Below are 22,342 nucleotides of genomic sequence, written 5' to 3'. Positions count from 1 at the left end.
GGGATGGGGACCTGTTGGCCCTGCACCCCCAAAGGGCTCCTGGTAAGACCACAAAACTCTGAAAGCAGACATGCAAGTTTCCAGGAAAACTTCTGAAGTTTTCCCATGACAAAAATAAAAAGAACTAATAAAAAAAATTCTATAAGATAAAATCTTTAAGAACTCAGGTTATTTACATACTAAGAGACCCCTGGAAAAATAATGCCCATTTCTCCTCCTATGTCTTCTCTGGAAGATCTTAACCTTTATTTAAAACACAAACAAAACAAATAAACCCATATATCAATTTCCGGTGTGTCAGCTCAGGATCTCTAATATTGCCTCTGATTAGCAGAGCACATCCTCGTCCACATTCCTCTTCTCGGCACTGAATACCAGGGGTGGAAGGAGGCTGCCGGCCTCCACTCCAGCATCTGGGCTCTGAAGAGAACAACCAATTCCCACCACCTCCTTCCACTCTCCTTCTCCCTCCCACCCATACCCTCCTGCCCCTTCCTGGAATGCTCCCCCATCTCAACTCACAGCCACCCCTCAAAGCTCAGGGCAGTCCAGTCTGCTCCAAGGAGGCCTTATCTGGTGGTTTCAGGGCACTTGCCACTTTCTTTAGGTCCTTGTCTCGCCTGCAATCTCTCGTCTGGACACCCAATGATGCAGTGAGGTACCACACAATCTGTCATCTATTTGGGGGGTCGAATACCCGGTTTCCTCTCCTGCAGTCAGAATCCAACATCTTCCACTGCACATTCCTCATGGCATCTGCCCAGTACGAGTCCATAACTGGCACCAAATAAGCACTTAATATGCTATAAAGTCCAGTAATCCCACCCATGCCATCCTTGAATCCATGTGAAAACTGCATGTATATTAAAACACTACCCTTTCCAATAACATCCAAGAGGCCCATGTCTGGAGAAGCAGACCGACATAAAGCAGCGCTGGAGAAGTACTCAGCATTGCTTTCTTGATAAGAACTTTTTTATTTTTATTTTGAGAAAGAGTCTTGCTCTGTCGCCTAGGCTGGAGTGCAGTGGCACAATCTGGGCTTACTGCAACCTCCGCCTCCTGGGTTCAAGTGATTCTCCCACCTCAGTCTCCTGAGTAGCTGGGATTACAGGAGCCCACCACCACACCCAGCTAATTTTTGTATATTTAGTAGATATGGAGCTTCACCATGTTGGCCAGGCTGGTGTCAAACTCCTGACCTCAAGTGATCCCACCACCTCGGCCTCCCTAAGTGCTGGGATTACAGGCATGAGCCACCGTGCCCGGCTCTCTTGGTAAGAACTTAATTAACAACAAGTAAGCTGACCTCAGAGAAATTTAAGTTACCACGACATTTTCTGTCAAGAATCATCCTCCTTGCTATTCACACAGGGCATCCAATCCCTAATCGCCACGCTCCCAAGGGCTTCCGGCAGCTCCCTGCCTCTGTTCTCAAAGGCCTGCAGACAGCAGTGAAACTCCAGGCAAGAAGGCAGGAGCAGAGTGCCAGAGGTGCTGCAGAATTCCTGCACCCCAGGGACAAGCAGGGCCCTCAACATGGAAATGCCACCAGGAGGAAGGAGGAAGGCACAGGCCCTGGGGTAGCAGATGAGGGAACCCCCGTCAGCCATGGGCGGAGATGGGGCTGAGGCCAGGCCTGGAACGGAGTCTCAGGTTTCGATGGAGCAACTCCACCAATGAGGTGGAAAGGCAATGATCCTGGAGGAGCTGAGAGCAGTGAGGAGAAACCAGGATGCCAGGGTGGGGGGACAGCTGCACAAGTTGCGGGAACCCTCACCACTCCCTGGGGCATGCTCCGCCTTTGACCTTGAATTCCAAGGTTCTCACCAAGGTTTATGCCACAACCCCTGTTTTCTGGTTCTTGGTTTATTTTTATTTATTTATTTATTTAATTTTTTTTTTTTTTTTTTTTTTTTTTTTTTTTTTGGAGACAGAGTCTTGCTCTGTCATCCAGGCTGGAGTGCAGTGGCGCAATCTCAGCTCACTGCAATCTCTGCCTCCCGGGTTCAAGCGATTCTCCTGCCTCAGCCTCCCAAGTAGCAGGGACTACAGGCACCCGCCACCACGCCCGGCTAATTTTTTATATTTTTAGTAGAGACGGGGTTTCACTGTGTTAGCCAGGATGGTCTTGGTATCCTGACCTCGTGATCCACCAGCCTCGGCCTCCCAAAGTGCTGTGATTACAGGCATGAGCCACGGCGCCCGGCCGATATTTTCTTAATGGATCTTTGCTGATCATTTTAGTTGAAGTTTTGGTGTCACTTGCTGTCAGGAAGTTCTCAATCTATTAGCATCTCCTTGAACGCTGATTTGACTCAACCTTTGCATCCCTCTGTGTAAGAAGGACATATTACCTGTGCATGTGGCAAGATGTCCACACACTGGGTGGAGAAACGCAGCACAGAGCGGTGCTGGCCACGAGCGTGTCATCGGCTCACTCAAAAATACAAGTAGCACCCACGTAGGAAGAGAAAGTTTTGTGAACCATCGTAAGCTTCTCAAACACTGGTAAATAATAAAAGTATAAAGTGCCCCAAAACAACACACAGGAATCTAGCACTCAGTCTGGGCAACATGGCGTGATATGGCTCGGCTCTGTGTCCCCACCCAAATCTCATCTCTAATTGTAATCCCCACGTGTCAGGTGAGGGGCCTGGTGGGAAGTGACTGAATCACGGGGGCAGACTTCCCCCTTGCTGTTCTCACGACAGTGAGTTCTCACGAGATCTGACAGTTTAAAGTGTGTGTCACTTTCCCCTCTGCTCTCTCTCCTGCCTCCATGTCCTTGCTTCCCCTTCATCTTCCTCCAAGACTGAGATCTCCTAGTCATGCTTCCCGTTAAACCTGTAGAACTGTGAGTCAAGTAAACCTCTTTTCTTCAAAAATTACCCAGTCTCTGGTAGTTGTTTATAGCAGTGTGAAAAGAGACTAATATATGACAAAACCTCATCTCTACAAAAATTACAAAACTTAGCCATTTGTGGTGGTGCTGGCCTATAGTCCCAGCTACTTTGGGAGCTGAGGTGGAAGGATCACTTGAGCCTAGGAGGTCGAGGCTACAGTGAGCCAAGATTGTGTCACTGCACTCCAGCCTGGGTGACAGTGAGACTCTGTCTCAGTACATCAATCAAATCTATCAACCAATAAAAGGAAAACCATGAAAAAACTTGATGGCCACCTGATTTCTCAGAGATAACACCACTCCACTCCTTTTTTTTTTTTTTTTTGGAGACACAGTTTTGCTCTTGTTGCCCAGGCTGGAGTGCAACGGCATGATCTCAGCTCACCGCAACCTCCACCTCCCGGGTTCAAGCAATTCTCCTGCCTCAGCCTCCCAAGTAGCTGGAACTACAGGCATGCGCCACCACGCCCGGCTAATTTTGTATTTTTAGTAGAGACAGGGTTTCTTCATGTTGGTCAGGCTGGTCTCCAATTCCCAACCTCAGGTGATCCACCTGCCTCAGCCTCCCGGAGTGCTGGGATTACAGGCATGAGCCACCACACCCGGCCAACACCTTTCCTTTAAATCTTCAGTAGTGACCATATATAATGTTTAAAGTCAGAATGTGTATTTCTTGGAATTATATGAAAATGACCCTTTCAAAAATCAACTAGACTTTTGTCATGTTTTACCTAATCAGATGAGGACTACTGTTCTTTCTTAATCATTTCACTAGATAGAAGACAATTTATGATTTAAAAAATAGTGATTCGATGAATCACTATCTAAAGGTGACATAGGCAAGAAGAAAACCTACTTTGTTTTAATAAGATACACTTTTTATAGCCCCTTTTTTCTTCTACCTCTTTCCTAATTCAATGTACTATATTGAATGTATAGGATTTCCCAAGGGAAAAATAATTCTACTTGAATTATAAAAGTGTCACATTCACAGTTCATGGAGAATAATACTGTTCAGCTTCTAATCAAAACTATACTGCCTGGCACAGGATTCTAAATAAAGCCAGTGTAATGTACAAATTTAAAATCTGACTTGAGTGATGTCATGAAAAAAGCACTGGGCTGAAGAACAGAGAACTGGGGTCTGGTCATCCCACCTAGGACCCCTCTGTTCCTGAGCAAGTTCCTGAAAAAACTAAATATGTGACTTTCTAACCTCCTAATTCCCTGATTCTTGATGTTGACTATTTGGGTGCTTGAGAAATCCAACCTCATATAACTCCACGATTTCACAATACATACACAAAAGTAATTTATTCTATCGTAAAATTCTGCAAAAACAGTTTTAATGAAATTTTTTAAGTATTCAATAGAACAGAGCTAATGATTTTTTAAGCTCACATATGAAATATTCTTCTTTCCCTCTTGATAATGCTATAGTGGGAGTTGAAGTGTTTCTCAACAAAATGTTTTCTGGGACATATTTAAAGTCTGCTCTTCTCCCAGGCCTCGGTTTGGGCTACTTGGCATGCTGGCAGAACACCAATCCTAAATGAAGCTTTTAACTACCCTTTCCATCAGCTCAGTAGACAGCTCCAAAGAATAGCTGCAAAACCCATTTCACAAAGTCACCAATTTGCACTGGCTTCAGCTGCATTTACAAATGTCCCTTCAGCCTTCCTGCGAGTCCTCTCATCCCTCTTTCTCCACTTTCTACATTATGAAGCTCTACTTCTGTTTCAACGTCACAGTCTTTTCCTTTCAGGGATAGCCTCCTGCTTAAAAGAGGAAGGTTAACGAGGGTTCTGTCTGAAGATTAACATTGCCTTAAAGAGAGAGACAGTCACTCTGTGTCCTCGAAGACTATTAAACAAAAAAGAAAATTGCAAGCCTCTGGCTACTGGCAGCCACTTTTCCCTCGAATGGAGATAAATAAATACTAAGCCAAGAGAAGGATATCTTCTAAATCCTAAACTCACTCATGCCTAACACTTGGACTCCAAAACTACATGAATCAATTAATTTCCTTCTTTCTAATGTGAACTGGAGTTGGGTTTATGTAATTAGATTACGGGAGCTTTCCAGCAGACTTGAAGTCAAGTAGTGCCAGACCTCTGACTTTGCTCTCCATAAATACTGTGCTGACTATTCTGGGTCTTTTGCTTTTCCACATGAACTTCTCAATCAGTTGGTCAATAGCCACAAAATAACTTGCTGGGATTTTGATTGGGACTGCAGTGAATCTGTGGATCAAGTTGGGAAGAACTGACATCTTAATATTGAGTCACCTATGAACACGGAATATCTTTCCTTTGGTTTAGATCTTATTTGAGGTTTATGCAATTTGCAATCAAAATAGGCCTCAACGCTGCAAACTTGAAACATAAAAAGGATCTACAAACACCTACAGCGAATGCATTTATAAATGCCACATCGTAAGTGAGGTGCAGATGAGCCTTTGCAGACCTAGTATCTTCAGTTCGCTTGAGAAGACCTTGTTTAGACTGGTCTGTTCTAAACGCAGATATCTCTGGGAAGGGCTCCTAGGGACAGATGCATTTGAAGAAGTCAGACAAGAGCCAGTAGATGTGGGATATAAATGTTTCCATCAATGAGTCAGCTATTAAGACGCACAGACTTTGCATGATTATGTTCTCTGCCCGTCCCTTTAGAAAGCTTTTTCATCATTTTTAACCACCACCATGGCAGTGCTGGGAGGATCCTAAGAGATAACATGCATCAAAGGCTTTGGTGCCTGAGAGAGTACTGCATAAACAGAAGGGATTAGGATTACTTCGTGCTCCACAACCCATCTGGACAAAAGTGGCAGTATAGTTCCCTCCAAACCATACGAGAGTCTAGGTTTGGCATTTTACTCCGCTGTATTACATATCCAAGCACCTAATGGTGACCGCCTTTGTATCTGCACAACCACCAACCAGCCAACAGCCCCTGACTATTAAGTGAATACCAGACAAGAGGCAGAGGCAGGACACTCTCCACAAACTAAAGGAAAATGGAAACCCTGTCCTAAAAACCAGGAATGGCATTAGAAATGGCAGGCGGATTCAAAGGAAGAGGAGAGTCAAAATGTGCGGCAAGAAGTGAGTGCCTAGCAGCACCGTGCGACCGGCAGGTACAGCTTTCCCCCAATGGAGCAAGGCAGGAACCAACTGGCCCAGCAGTTCCCAGAGGGAGATGATTTTCAAAGAGGGTCTCGGTGCAGAAGCCCACCCTTGATGTCTACACATTCCATAGGCTTGATGGCTTTTTTTTCAGTGTCCCACAGCTGCCTGAGGCAAAGATTTGGGAGAGAATCACAATGCCACCCTTCCTCTTCCTCGCTTTCCGTAACAGATCCAGCACCACCAAGGTTGCAAAAGTGTCCATCCCTTCATTAAAGTCTACCAAGAGCACGGCCCGGTGTTCTCAACCCGGAGCCATCTCCTTACACCTGCTCTATCCCCTACCCCAGGGGACATCTGGCAGTACTTGGAGACATTTCTGGTTATCACCACCAGAGAGTGCTACTGGGATCGGGCCAGCAATGCTGCTAAACATGCTTAGATGCATAAGAAACAGACGATCCAGCTCCAAATGTCAAGAGGGCTGTGGTGGAGAACATGCTCTACCCAAAGGCACAAATCTGGGTCACATGACAGCTTTTCACTCTCCGTTCCTCTCTCAATCCCTCTAATTGAAATGGCTGAATCCATCCTTGGAAAAGCCAACTCTGACCTGACCAGCCCTCTCCAGAGGCCTCCTCAGATCCGGCACAGCCCCGCCTACGCCTGGCCCTGCCTCTCCATTCTCTCAGGATCCCCGCCTTCTCAGGACTCTCCCTGTCCAGCCACAGCTGCTGATCTCATAATTTCTTGAATGCAGCAAACACCTTCCTGTCTGCTGCCTCTGCTTAGTTTCTCCACAACCCACACTTTCTTTAACTCCTTTTTGAAACCTTCTTTGAACCCCAAAACTACTTCCAATGCCCCGATATACCTTGTCACCCTGACCTTTACTTTTTCTGAAAATGACTGATTACAATCCACAATGATAATTTTATGTCTGTGATTTGCTTAAAATCACATATTGCAATTGTGCAACTCTATGCATAGGGGATGGTTACTGAGTTCACGCCTGCCTTGCTCACTCCAATGGAACCACCATGAGAATACAGAGCGTACCTTTGTGATTGGTGCTGAAACCCCTCAGTACCTAGAACAGTGCCTGGCACACAGGAGAATGAACATATGATTGAAGGAATTTTTAAAATAGATGAATACATAACTCAATGATGAGGTACTAAGCATAACTCTACTTGAGACTTGCTCACTTTCAGAGGAACGCTGACTCCTGACCACGATGGAGGAAGGAGAAAGGGGCCCACTGGCACCCTGCATGCTGACAGTAGGTAGAATCCAAGACCGTGGACACAGATGTGGGAGGAGCACCTGGCAACAGAGATCTTTGAATAGGGTCAAGGGTGGAAGAAAATAAGTTCAGGTTCCTGAGCACTGAAGCCACCATGGCCAAAGGAGAGATTTTCCACCAGTGAGTGTCATTACAGGGGGACAAGGCAGGAGGGATGGCAAGGAAGTGCCTAGAATTCTGCAATCTCAAATGAAAGCCTTGTCCTCTAACAGGTGGCAATATGAAGGAATCAACATGGAAAAATGGATCATAAAATTAAAGAAAACATAAACACACACTACTTATCAATGAAATAATTTGTTGCAGGCTTTAAATGCTAAAAGCAAAATTGTTGTATTCAACAATAGATTAATTTGATGAAAAATCATTTGATTACACATCAATTCAGGCACATGTTCTGAACTGGCATACAGCCATTACAATTATGAGTACACATTAATAATGGACAGGTGTTGTGATATAATGATAAAAAATCAGTAAACCAAAAACTACGCAGGTTGTAAGTATAAACATTTTGATGTTCACGCACTAGAAACCAATAGAAATACTTGGTTTGCTGAAGAAGCCTGGTGGAAGAGAGATGAATTTTCATTTCAGCTACTGCTGCATTTCTGTAAGGTAGTGCTACTGCTGCAATTTCTGCTACTGCTGCAATGTACCGTGCACAATATAAATGGGGGTGGAGAGGTGGTCAAGGAAACAAGTGTATTTATCCAAACCTCCCCAGATTAATTCTTGCCTATGTGAGTGGTATTGCTCCCTCCAGAGAGGGCAGGAAGAATCCTAGGAAGCAACCAAGAAGACTGGAATGCTGCGGCACCTGGTGAGTTCAGATCTCAGCCAGAAACCCTCTGCAGGGCCACAGACCAGCAAGCGGTGGAATGAAATCAGGAGCATTTGGACCCACAGGTCCTCTAAAGGCAAGCCATAAAATATTTTCTTCACTTTTCCTTGCTCCTCCTTCCGCTGAGTCTTTCTCAACATGCCATACTTGCAAGCGTGTCATCATCTGTGCGGAGGGCAAACTGATCAAAGCAAAATAGTCCGGAATGTCAGACAGCTGAGGGCAGGCAGCCCAAATGAAGCCAGCCTTGAAGGCTGCAAGAACTGAGACCAGGTGCCCTGCCCACAAACACTACTGCTCACATAGCAGCTCTCTGTGCAAGGCCAGGCCTGGCCACTTCCCACCCCATATATGGCCAGGGACCCACAACCTTAGCATCACCTGGGGGTTGATTAAAATGAAACGTCCTGAGGCCCCTCCCTACAGAGTCAGAATCACATTTAAACAAGACCTCCAGGTGATCATGTGCACACTGGAGTCTAAGAAGTTTCCAGTCCTGCCGCTCCCATGTCAAGCTGACTGTGGGTGCCTGGCTAAGGACCCACTTCCTCTCCAGTCCTCTGTTCACCACTGACCTGCCAGTGGCCTCCGCACTGACATCCACAATGACTTCTACCATGGGTGAAATTGTGTCCCTCAAAAGGCTACGTTCAGGCCAGGTGCAGTGGATCATGCCTATAATCCCAGCACTTTGGGAGCAGGGGGATCACAAGGTCAAGAGTTTGAGACCAGCCTGGCAAACAGGGTGAAACCCTGTTTCTACTAAAAATACAAAAATTAGCTGGGCGTGGTGGCAGGCGCCTATAATCCCAGCTACTCGGGAGGCTGAGGCAGGAAAACAGTTTGAACCCGGGAGGTGGAGGCTGCAGTGAGCCGAGATCACACCACTGCTAACGGTGTAACAGGCTTCTGGGTGACAGGGCAAGACTCCATCTCAAAAAAAAAAAAAAAAAAAAGAGGCTACATTCAATTCCTAACCCTTGGGACCCGTGAATGTTTTGGAAACGGTCTTTTTTCAGATACACTCGAGTTGGCCTGAGGCCATGCCACAGTAGAGTGGGCCCGGAATTTAACATGACTGATGTCCTCGTAAGAAGAGAAGAGACACAAAGACAGACCCACGGGAAGAGTGCCGGTGAAGACGGAGGCAGAGACTGGAGCGAGGCGTCTGCAAGGCAGGAAATACCAAGGATCGCCAGAAGCCTAGAGAAAGGCACAGAACACGTCATCTCTTGGAGCAGCCAAAGGGAACCTGTCCTGCCGCCACCCTGGTTTCAAACTTCTAATCTCCAGGACTCTGAGAGAAGGAAAAAACTGCTATTTTAAGCTACCAAGTTTGTAGTATTTTGTTAGAGCAACTTTCAAGCTTGGCCACTCACCTCCTTGACTCTGGAACCTCCCTCTCTTCTCTATGTTGCAGGAGAACTCTCCAGAAGGCCTGGCCTGTAGCTGATTCTCAGCAAGCGTAGTCATTCCTGTCATGGTTGGCTTCACCTGAGGTGCTAGCCTCAGCTGCCCAATATTCTAATTCAACAAGTCTGTCTCCACACGGACAATGTGACCTAGACGGTCCTCATCCAAACCACCGCATCTGTGTCCCCACGAACGACGAGAGACTCTCAGAGTCCTGACTCGTGCCCATGACATCCTCAGATCAATTAACACCAGCAATGCACACCCCCCCCACTCAAAATCAAGGCGAAAATATTTTATTAGTTGCTCTTAGTAAACCCTTCTGGCTGAAAATGCTCCCCAATTTCTCTAAGCTGTTTGCTGGTCTATGACGGTGCCAACATCTCATTGGCCGGTTTGCTCCAGGCCCTGATTTGTCAGGTCAGAGGGAGTGGAACTCACCGGAGTTCTCACCTCCTTATCTAACTTGGCCAACAATCCTGTACCGAGAAACACAAAGGTCACAGAAGCAGGTGGCTTCCCAGAGAGGAAAGTGGCTCCTGACTCATCCACCATGGCAGCTGCATAGCCCAATGCCAGGAAACACAGAAGGAAGTGGGAAAGAAACACAGACAGACAGGAGCTCTAGTGGAAACCAAGGTGGGGCAGACACATTTCATACACGTGGCCCTGACAAAAGAAGCACAGAGTCATCACCCAGGAATCAAGTCCTAATCGCCTTGATCATGACTTTCATAGTACTTTAGAGCGTTTGAAAATCTGGATGCCTCAGAGCAAACCAGATGGAGCACGGCCTTTGCCATAGACAAAGAGGTCAGCCAAGCACTGTTCATGAAAACTGAAAACTAGAAACCAGCTAAGTGCCCTCAAATGGAAAATTGGTTAAGTAAGTTATCATACAGCCATGAGGCAATGTGTAACCTTTGAAAATGTGTGCTTGAAAAATACTGAAGGACACAGGCAGATATATATAGAAAAATGCAACACTGTAAAAGCGTGTTTTGTGTGTGTGTACACGTGAGAATTTGTACTATACATATGTTACATTTATGTGTGTGTATATATAGGTGTGGGTGTATACATATGTGTGTGCATATATAGCATAATGGTAAATGAGCAAAAAGAGCTCACCATTATCAAAACAAAAATGCTAACAGTGTAATCTCTGGAAGGTAGGGTGATAAATGATTCTTATTTTTCTTAATTAACTTTGTGGCATTTTTCTAACCAGATCACATATTACTTTTAAACTGAGGGCAAGGACACAATAAATGGCTGCTTTGTTTAATGCAACTACTAGGACTTGATATCTTTATGAAAATCTGGAACACGCATATAAAGACGAAGGGGCGAAGTCAGGAGCTGCTGTAAGAGAGGCGCCAGACAGGCCCAGAGTTACTCAGTGAAACGTGACTTCCTCACCTGCAAGCAAATCCTACTTCATCTGATCTTAAATTGTCATCATCCCTAACACATTCAGATCATTTGTTCTGAGGACAATAAAGTTCTCTGTGTACAAATTTGTGAGTAGCAGTGTGGATCCCAGATGCTAGCCTGGAAATAAATAGACAAAAAGCAGCAAAAACTTCTCATAAGGAAGAATTCTGGGTAAGATATAAGGCAAGAAAGTACAGTTCATTTCAAGTCAGGAAATTATTTGTAAGGGAATCAAAAAAGGTGCCTCTTGGAGGGCAGAACTAACCCACCAGCTGTATTTACTGAGATTACAGAATAGCTAATTTCAACACAGCCCCTCTCGAAGAAGGCCAGATGGAAATGGTGCTATGTGATGCTTAGAATGGAAAGAGACGGGGAAGCCTGCTCCCTGGGGACAGTGCCCCAGAAGGAAGACAAACCCTCTGCATCTGTGTGCCAGCCTCAGCTTGGGGGGCCTCAAATTCAATTAATCTTCACCCCAGTCCAATCCGCATGCCGGTCGGGAAAGCTGCCTGAGCGCCAGGGGCCTGGGGCTCTACACAACAACGGAAGAAATGCAGAAAGCGAACAATAATCTTTTCATAATAAACGAAGCAGGAGACACAGGGGCAGAGTCCTGAGATGGAGAAAGAGCAGTGTTTTTCCAATGCAGGTTTAGATCCATTCGTGCTCATGAAATAAATTTAGTGCCTGTCAACCAGCAATTTTTTTTTTTAACTGAAATGCATTAGTCTAGAATAGACTAAAGGAGACTAGACCAGAAAATGCCAGAATGCATCACAGGGAATTAGTGCACAACTGCTTCATGAGCATTTTCTAGCTTCATATGCACAACACACACACACACACACACACCAGGTAAGCATCAATTTCCCACTGTGGATCATGGTCAAAGTTTCCTTCTATAGAAAATTCTGGAATTCTCAGCCCCAGATGGAACAGACTATGCCAAGGTCCTGCATGGGGTAGTCTTTTCCCAGGGTCATCTCAAGGGAAGGTAGTAATATTTGTGGACTTGAAAAGATGTCAATGCCTGTAAGAACTGACTGCAAAGCCCCAAACGCCCCAATCCAGCACTGCAATCCACAAGTGGCCAAGAAACAGCCACCTGCTGCCAACACAGTGGGGCCATCGCCAAGGTCTCCTTCCACCAGCCTTCGTGACCGGCCCTTTCTAACTCTCCTCCCCTCCCCTTCACACTCACCCAATTCCTGTGGCATTTCACCAGTTTTTAAGTTGCTTTACGCACGTCCACTTAGATGGAAAGCCCCACCAGGGATAATGTCGGCATCATTCCAGCCCAAAGCATCCAGCCTGTTCTCCACTGACATGGATGGCAGGCATGGGCCCCGTTTGCAAACACCATGGGATAGCCAGAGCTTAGCAACACTGTCTCTAGGAGCCAAACGGGGAAAAGAGTGGTTCTGGAACTGGCCAAACAGGGTTTAAACCAGGGCGTTACCCCATCCCAGCTGCGTGGCCTTGGGTAAGTTAATTAAGGTCGCGAGGCCTCAGTGTCTTCATCAGAAAGCAATCAAAGTATCTATTTAATAGGGCAATTGTAAAGACTAAATCAGTTGAGAAATACAAAGCACGGTGAACAGCAGGTGATCAGTATCAGCTCCAGTTATTCCGGCACTAGGCGCTCATGCTATTTCTATCAACCACTGATGGGGGCAGCTAACCCTCAGGAGGCTCCCCACACCCAGATGTTTGGTGTTTCCTGGGGAAGGCACTGGCTCTACTTGGGTCTCCAAGAGGGGAAAAGGCTTGGAGAGCCAGGTGGGCTGCCTGTGAAGCCGTCTGGGTGTCACACACTGCAATCTGACCCATTTCTCCTGGCAGCTGAAGAACAGCACGGTTTTCTGAGAAACAGCAAGTCATCGCCAGATGGGAGTTTCAGGAAAACACCAAAAGAGAAGCCGAGGAAAAAAGGGGCAGGTCCAGCACCAGGGTGCGGGAAATGGTTCCAAGACTTTTCCGCCCTAATTTCAGGAAGAAGAACTGGGGACCTACCAAGCCCAGTGGTTCAAGAAACCACCGCCACAGTAGCACAGAGAACAGAAGACAGCAGAAGGGAATTTCGAGGCTGTCTGGAGACACCGCAGCTGGGGGCTGCGGGGGCACCCGGGAGGAGCAGCAGCCACAATCGCTTGGGGCAGAACAGAGAACAGGACTGGAGGGCAGAGGCAACGGGGCCAAAGACCCTCTTGTCAGGTGGGAGAGAGAGACGCCAAGGGCAAAGAAGAATCCAGAAGGCAGGGATTGAATTTCCAGAACATCTGGGCCTGGTGAAGAGGCAGCCCAAGGTGAAGACAGGATGGTGAGGAAACAGCAAGGGGTGGAGCGGGTCTCAGGGAGGGGGAGGCTTCTCCTCTTCAGAGGGAAACAGACAGAAAGAGGTGGTGCCGAGACCCCAAGGCTTTTCTTTTTTCTATTTTTTTTTTTTTTTTTTTTTGAGACTGAGTTTTGCTCTTGTTGCCCAGGCTGGAGTGCAATGGCGCGATCTCGGCTCACTGCAACCTCCACCTCCAACCCCAGGTCTTTTCAGTGCGGCAGTCAGCGGCATCATTCACTCAAGGTAGGTGGTGTGCGGCCTGGAGCTCGAGGAGCTGCAGAAGGAGCTGCTAAGGGAAAGTCAATATGGAATTTCAAATGAGGTTTCAGTAGAATGGTGGGGTGCTGGGGAAACAGGATGATTCTTTGAAAAATTCAAGCATAATTACCACGGGAAACAGCAATTCCACTTCTGGAGCACTGGCAGCAGGGTCTTCAAGAGGCACCTGTACACCCAAGTTCCCAGCAGCATGAACCACCACCACCATTAGGGGGAACAGGCCGAGCCTCTATCCAGGGACGAGTGCGCAGGCAAAACGTGGACAAGACACACAGCAACATGACAACCTTAAAAAGGAAGACGATTCTGACACATGCTACGACCTGGCAGAATCTTGCAGACATCATGCCACGTAAAAGAAGCCAAACACGGCTGGACATAGTGGCTCACGCCTGTAATCCCAGCACTTTAGGAGACCGAGATGGGTAGATCACGAGGTCAGGAGATCAAGACCAGCCTGGCCAACATGGTGAAACCCCGTCTCTACTAAAAATACAAAAAAATTAGCCAGGCATGGTGGTGGGTCCCCGTAATCCCAGCTGCTGGGAGGCAGGAGAATCACTTGAACCGGGAAGCTGGAGGTTGCTGTGAGCCAAGACTGCGCCGTTTCACTCCAGCCTGAGCGACTGAGCCAGTCTCCGTCTCAAAACAAAACAAAACAAAACAAACAAACAAACAAAAGCCAGACACAAAAGGACAAATGCGGTATGAGTCCACTTCCACGAGGTTCCCAGAGCCATTAAATTCTTAGACCCAGAAAGTAGGACAGTGGCTGCCAGGGGCTGAGGGGAGTTGGTGTTTGACAGGGCTGGAGTTTCATTCCGTTTGGAAAGACGAAAAAATTCTAAAGGAGGATGGTGACGATGGTTGCACAACAATGTGACTGTACTTAATGCCACTGAACGGGACACTTAGAAATGAGGAATTTCATGTTATTTGGCCACGGCAGTATGTTTTCAAAAAGCATTTGGCTGCAGCCCCGAGGCTGAGGGCCATTAACTGAGGGACGGTGAGGCGGCACTGAAACATCTGGGCATGCAGGCGCCTGGGGAGCGGGGGTAACGAGAGGTGGCCGCTGGGCAGGGGAGTGAAGGGAGGCAGCGTCCACACACTCCAGGAGCTTCCTGGACATTTGACTTAACATAAAAACTTGCCCAAGCATCCTCCATTTGTGTTTTCTCACTTAAATGACCTTGTAAAAATGTTGTCACTAAATCAATGACAACAGTCCTGTTGAAAATTCTAGCTGGAGACCACGCTTACCCTGCAGTAAATGACATCTGAAGTTCCTCCTGCCCTCCCCCTTCACTGACTTGTCAAATCCTGTGGCTGACTCTAATCTGCAAAGTGGATACCAGTGGCGGGTTTGGTACCAAGAAGGGGATGGGGCCCTTCTTTACTAAAAACTCAAAAAAATTAGCCGGGCATGGTGGTGGGTGCCTGTAATCCCAGCTACTGGGAGGATGAGGCAGGAGAATCACTTGAACCGGGAAGGCACCAACCCTTTGGTACCAACATGGGCCATGCTTGGGGAAACAATCTTTAACCTTTAAATGTCACAGTCTGAAAATATACTTTGTCTATGTAAGATGGTTCACAAGGTTATTTTCTTCCATTTAGACACAGCAAAACTGAAAGAGTTAAAACACCACAAAAGCCAGGCTCCCACGATGGGAATCTTTAAATTTCCAACGTCATCGAGAAAGCACCTATTGTGAAATAATATGATACCAAATTAGCAGAAGGGAGGCGACATGTCTAATAAAACGCATCTGTCTTGCAGATGTAAGGTTTGCATCGATGCACACGCATCACTCAATTTGCTTGTGTCTTATAATAAAACACCCACTGAAGCAAGGTCTTCCCAGTTCCTAGTCACTAAGTAATCTGACTTCAAGGGAGGGAGGCAGACACAAATCAAGCCCAATCAAATTTAATAATGTAAGAATATATTTAGCAATCTAAAATTACTGCTGGGCTCAAAACTTCCTGTAATTTTTATCTATTCTTACACTACGCACGTCTGTTTTTCTAAAACGCCACTGAATTCAGTAGTAAATGTACCATACACATTGCTAATTTTAACCTTGGGACAATAAGATGGCTTTGGGCAATATCAAGTTGCCAAAATAACCTAAAATTTTAATGTATGCACCACATATATTTCTGTATAAATCACCAATTTTTATAGCAAATTCATGTTAAAAAAAAAAAATCAAGAAATCATAGTAAAAAGTCCAAATGGCTCCACCGAACAGCTGCACCACCTCTGAGATGAAAGGTAGGCTCCGACTCGATTCATGTCTGCTTATGCTGGTTTCCTTGGTCACAGCAACCATAAGCCACGTCTCAGCACACATACATCTTTGTTCCAGGGCATACGGCAAAGCTTTAAGGCTGGGAAATGACTTGACCAAAATACTTTTAAGACACTAGCCGTAAGAATGCCTTCTAAAATTATACATTAAACGAACATTAAAAGAGGAAGAACAGAAGCGTCTACCACGATCAGTCGAGTGAAAGATGTAAGTTAATCATTTGGAAGATTCTTGTTCTTTGAAGGAATTAGTGCAGGCAGCAAATTGCAAGTTGCACAGCTCTTTCTGCAATAAGTCAGCCCAGTGAAAACTGCCATCACTGGAATAACCTAGAGTGTGGGGGTCCTGCAGCTGCTCCACGGGCCTCCCAGGCACTTCCGCACCAGTGAGCATCCTAAAGAACACTCAGGCCTCATGAGGGGAAGGCATCTTTCTTCCAAAGGACCACATGGTGAGATCAGGGCATCAAAAGAGGGAAGAAGAACAGAAGAACAGGGGCACTGGAAGGCTCGCTCTTGTGCATAGGCAAAGATCCGCTGAAGCATGAAGATTCACCACCATTTCCGGGGCATGGACACCCTGAGAAATTAGGTGTAAAACATGATTCTCATCAATTCCCCCAAATTTAAATAAAGTAAATTCAGAATCACTCTTTCCAAAGAGCAAAGAGAGAAGCAATGAAAATATTTAAAAGCACCTGGGGAGGAGGAAGAAAGGATTTCACTGCACATGGAGCGTGATTATGTTCACTACAAAACAGGCTTCGGGGCCTTTCCCTCTAGTTCAGGCTTGGTAGGGCCCACAGCCCCTTCACTCAGCCACAGGCGAAGCCCTTCATCTACAAGTGCACTTTGATACAAAGCTACAGCTAGATAAGAAGAATAAAGTCCAGTGTTCTGTAGCAATGTAGAGTGAAGAAGGTCAACAATAATTTAGTGTATATGTTCAAAAAGCTAGTAGAAAGGATTCTGAATGTTCACAGCACAAAGAAATGAAAAATGTTCAAGGTGATGCTATGCTAATTACCCTAATTTGATCACACCGTATACCTCTATTATCAGCATGTATCCCATAAACATGTAAAATTATTATGTGTCAACTACAAATAAAAGAAAAAAAAAGGCCGTGCACAGTGGCTCACGCCTGTAATCCCAGCACTTTGGGAGACCGAGGCAGGTGGATCACCTGAGGTCAGGAGTTGGAGATCAGCCTGAGCAATATGGTGAAACCTCGTCTCTACTAAAAATAAAAAAAAATTAGCTGTGCATGGTGGTATGCACCTGTACTCCCAGCAATTCAGGAGGCTGAGACAGAATAATTGTTTGAACCTGGGAGGCGGAGGTTGGAGTGAGCCAAGATCGCGCCACTGCACTCCAGCCTGGGCAACAGAGTGGGGCTCCATCTCAAAACAAAAAACGAAAGAAAGAAGAAAGGAAAGAAAGAAAGGAAAGAAAGGAAAGAAAGGAAGAAAGGAAGAAAGGAAGAAAGAGAGAGAGAGGAAGGAAGGAAGGAAGGAAGGAAGGAAGGAAGGAAGGAAGGAAGGAAGGAAGGAAGGAAGGAAGGAAGGAAGGAAGGAAGGAAAGAAAGGAAAGAAAGGAAGAAAGGAAGAAAGAAAGGAAGGAAGAAAGGAAGGAAGAAAGGAAGGAAGGAAGGAAGGAAGGAAGGAAGGAAGGAAGGAAGGAAGGAAGGAAGGAAGGAAGAAAAAAAAAAAAAGCACAGCTCTTGAAATCAAACTGAGATCTCTGACATTAACAACTATAGTATTTGGGGCAAGTTTATTAACTGTAATCAAAATACCTACCTCCAAAAACGATAATGAAAGAAGAAAAGAAAGAGAAGCCTGCCTTGGCGGTGGCCGGCACTCACCTTCACCCGGACGGTCTGGTCTGACATGCTGCTCATCATGTCATTGATGGACCTGAAGAGCTGCAGCAAAGATTCCACAAAGTCGGCCTCTCCCTTGTTTTCATACAGTCTGCAAAGAAACACACAAACTGTGGGGGCCTGGCAGAAACACCTCAACATTTTTTGAATCCCTGTCGATAGCCATGAAGGGAATCCCTTGGGTGACAAGTTAGAATGAGAGACCACATCCTCAACATCCATGAAGCAAGGAAGGTGACTTGGCAGCGAGACTCATGCAGACCACTCAGTCAAGGTGGCATGCCTCCACATACAGAGGCTGACTCTTAATGCCACCACTCACTGCCTTTTCATTGTAACATACTACATCTTATAAATCTGAAAAACACAGAAAATATATAGAAAGGGAGGGAGGAAAGGGCCAAGGAAGAGAAGGAGGGAAAGAGGATGGGGAAATTCAGCTTTATTTCTACCCCACAAAAATTACACTATTAAGATGCTGTTGTGTTTTCTACCAGTGTTTTTATTTTTATTTTATTTATTTATTTATTTTTGTGATGGAGTCTTACTCTTGTCACCCAGGCTGGAGTGCAATGGCACAATCTCGGCTCACTGCAATCTCCGCCTCCTGGGTTCAAGCAATTCTCATGCCTCAACCTCCCAAGTAGGTGGGCTTAGAGGTACCCGCCACCATGCCCAGCTAACTTTTGTATTTTAGTAGGGACAAAGTTTCACCATGTTGGCCAGGATGGTCTTGAACTCCTGACCTCAGGTGATCCACTCGCCTCGGCCTCCCAAAGTGCTAGGATTACAGGTGTGAGCCGCCAGGCAGCCACTACCAGTGTTTTTAAACCCATTACGTCACAAATTGAAAATCAACAACACACTCAATTTACCAGGATCTTCTAATCCTTTAACACGATATTACAAGAGTTGCTTTACTTTTTATTTCAGAGTAACAGTGCTATACAAATGTATTCATTTCAACATCAGTGGTAACTGAAAAGTATTCAAGAGGTGGGACATATTTAATAAATAGGTAATAAGGAAGTTGTGCATTGGTTACATGTATGCTAATATATGTTACTAATTGAAAATAAGTCTCATCTGTAAATTATTTGTTAGCAGTTACTTCAAGTTGCTGTATTACTAAAAAGCAACACATTTGCATTTTAAAATACTGTGACTCAGATGTTTTATTAATGCAGAGTTTATTAATACTAGTTTGCTGCCTAATTAAAAATATACGATACCTGAAAACTTGTGTACAATGGAAAATTTTGTAAACTACGTGATAATTAATTACCCTAGAGGTAGTCTGATATTTAAATGGATTCCACTGTAAAGCAATAAATTCTGTGTAAAATGGGAAATTGCAACCTAGTGGATCTGTTTTGTAAATAAGGGTTTTCAAATGGCATTTGCTTAAGAGATGTACCAAACAATTAAAATGATGTGAGTCATGAACTTCTGCTTGCAGGTGACATGGAGAACACCTGGTAGACTGGTACAACCCTCAGAGGCATCAAGCTGCAATCATTTTTCCCCTCAGGACATCTGTAATTCCTAGAACTGTATGGGGTAGAAGACTAAAAACCAAAATGAAAACCTCTATAAAGCAAAGTGGAATTTGTATCAGTCATCAGAGAAAATGACTAGAGTTTGGAAAAAGCCAGGGAGAGAGTCCCCAGGTAACAGAGCTGACTCTCAGATGAAAGGATCCTAGAAAGCCAGAGGCATAGTAAATGGAGACAGAGGCATACTAAGGGTACAATGTAGCCTTGAAACTAAGCAGGCTCTGATTAAAATAACATGGTCAGACCCACTTTATCTAGAAAAAGACAGGATGAATTATCTCTGGAAGAAGATCACATCATCTGAAGTTTCTACAGTTTTACATACAAAAGGTCTTGACTTCAAACAAAAACTATTAACCTTAGCAGAAAACCAGACCACAGTCCAAGTGAAAGAGGAAAAAGAGAGCAGAAACAGTCCCGCAGATTAGATATTACGGTTTCCTAGAACATCAAAACAACTACAATCATCATATTTGAGAACAGGGAAAATAAGATAAAAATATGACAAATAGAAGGTAAGAGAAAACTTTTAGTAGAGAAATGAATATATTTAAAAATAATCAAATGGAAATTCTAAAACTGCAAAATATAATCTCTAAAATTAAAAATTTATTATATGGATTAACAAAATAGAGAGTAGACACAGCAAGAGACAGAATTAGTAAAATGGAAGACAATCCACAGAAAATAACTAAACAGAAGTACCAAGGAAGAGAATACAGAAAAGAGGGCTAGGGATGTGTAGGCATATTGAGGAGATCTAACATACATGTAATTCAAGTGCCAAGAGAAAAGGAGGAAGATAATGGGACAAAAGTAACATTAGAACAGACAATGGCCACCAATCGTCCAAAACTGATCAAAGATATCAATCAAAAAATTCAAAAATGCAAGGCAGGATAAATTAAAAGCAAAAACAATCCTATGCAACCCATAGTAAGACTGTCAATAACCACAGAAAAGGAGACAAACTAAAAGCAGCAAGAAAGAAAACAATACCATTTAAATTCAAAGATGTATCCATAAGTCTGAAAGCTAATGACTTACCATAAATGAAGAAAATCAAAACAGAATAGAATAATATATGGAAGAAGAAAATAGCTTCCAATCTAGAATGCTATAGTGAGTGAAAATATCTTTCAAACACAAAGATGAAATAAATCATTTTCATACAAACAGAGCCCCATAACTGGGCAATACTAAACGAAATAATACAAGGGAGTTACAGAAAGAAAATGATCCCAAAGGAAAAGTGAAATTGAAGGATGAAAAACAATTACAAACATAAAACACATCAAATGAATACTAACTGTATAAAATAACAGTAATGTCTTATGGAATATAAAATATGTAGAATTGAAATACAATAATAATATAAACAGAAGAGAAGAAAATGGCAATCCTAGTGTGCTATTTTTCTGGCCATATCTAGCATTATCAGTGGATTGGTAAGAGTAATCATTTGAAATACTCTAAAACAAGTCCAACATGCATGTTACCATCTCTAGGATAATTGTTAAAAATAATAGTAAAAGAGTATCCAAATAATATGTTAAGAAATCAGAAAATGGGATGATTAAAAAAAGTGTAACTGGTATAAAAGAAGGCAAAAAAGGAGTAAAAGGGGAGCATAACACAGATGGGGAAGGGAAAATTAATGTAAAAATAATATATATAAATCTAACATATTACTTAATTATACTACATATCAATGGATGAAATGCTCCATTAAGAAGTATGTCAGACTGGATTAAAGAAAAATACAACTATATGTTGCTAATAAGAGGCACACCTTAAGTATAAAGACACAGAAAGCACCAAAATGAAAGAATGGAAATAGGTGTTCCATGCAAATACTAGCCAGAAGAGTAAGAGAAACTTTTCATATTGATTAAAGAATAAATCCACAAGAAAGACATCACAATTTTAAATCTGTATGCCCCCAATAACACAGCTTCAAAATCTATAAAGCATGATTAATGAATCTTTAATATTTTAAAAATTCTGCAGAACCTCTCATGGATAAAAATGTTAAAGTTTATCTTGTACCAACCAATATGTTTAGAACATAGCATTTTGCAGTGATCCTTTTGAAGCATCTTTCTGTAACAAAAGATGACTGTGAAAGTCTCTAGAATCTCCCCTTTTCGTTTTCCCAGATAAACCAGGGAGAGCCACTTTTTTGATCCACCCTAAGGTGGATAAAAAACTGAGAAAAAACAACTCAGAAATATATCAATAAACAGATGAATAAGATCTGCTCATTCCTTGCTCTACTTAAATAAGTATTCATTAACAAGGAATGACAGGATCTTTGTCTATTAACTACATTCTATTTTGTGACCCAGGGAATGAGAGCAAAAAGGTCTGTACAACTTATTCATGATCAATAACTAATTATTTATAAAGCTAACACCAGATGACAGGCAAAATTTCTACGAAGCGCAAGAAACCCAGAAGAGGAGGCAGGCGGTAACTAGATTTAGTAATTTGATTCTGAAGGTCTGATGCAGGATATCTGTTTTCTGGCTTCCTAGTTAATGCGATCCGCCCACACAGAAAACAGCAGACAAAAACCAGTGGAGAAGTGCCCCTGGCTGTCAGGAATCTTTCAGTGGGTTCCCCAGGAATCAAATGTCTTTGGGCCACAGCTTTTAAACTGTTGTTCTCATTTCAAAACAAAATGAGCTTTCTAAACAAAACAAAAAATATGAGACTGCATAGCAAGAAAGATAGTAAGTTAACAATATAAGCTTCAGTATCTTCATCTCCAAAGTTTCACCTCTTTGTTCTTTGGAAGAATAATTACTGTCAATTATCCTGGAATTTAACAAAGCTACTGCATTACAGGAAAACACAGCAGACCATTTTGAAAGCAAAAGAAAAATAAGATCTCAAAAGTTTATCCCAACTACAAAAAGGAAAACACATTCATGA

General features: G+C 43.9%; 1 protein-coding gene across 1 annotated transcript in view; it reads right to left on the bottom strand.

Annotated features, from left to right (window-relative positions):
- Positions 1 to 22,342, bottom strand: part of DOCK1 (dedicator of cytokinesis 1) — a 557,083-nt gene that overhangs the window by 382,959 nt on the left and 151,782 nt on the right. The window contains 1 exon segment of the mRNA XM_050803710.1: positions 17,832 to 17,940. Within this exon segment, the coding sequence (XP_050659667.1) occupies positions 17,832 to 17,940 (109 nt within the window).

The sequence above is a fragment of the Macaca thibetana genome, chromosome 9 (genome assembly GCF_024542745.1).
Source record: "Macaca thibetana thibetana isolate TM-01 chromosome 9, ASM2454274v1, whole genome shotgun sequence".
NCBI lineage: Eukaryota > Metazoa > Chordata > Mammalia > Primates > Cercopithecidae > Macaca > Macaca thibetana.
This window is presented reverse-complemented; position numbering and strand designations above follow the sequence as displayed.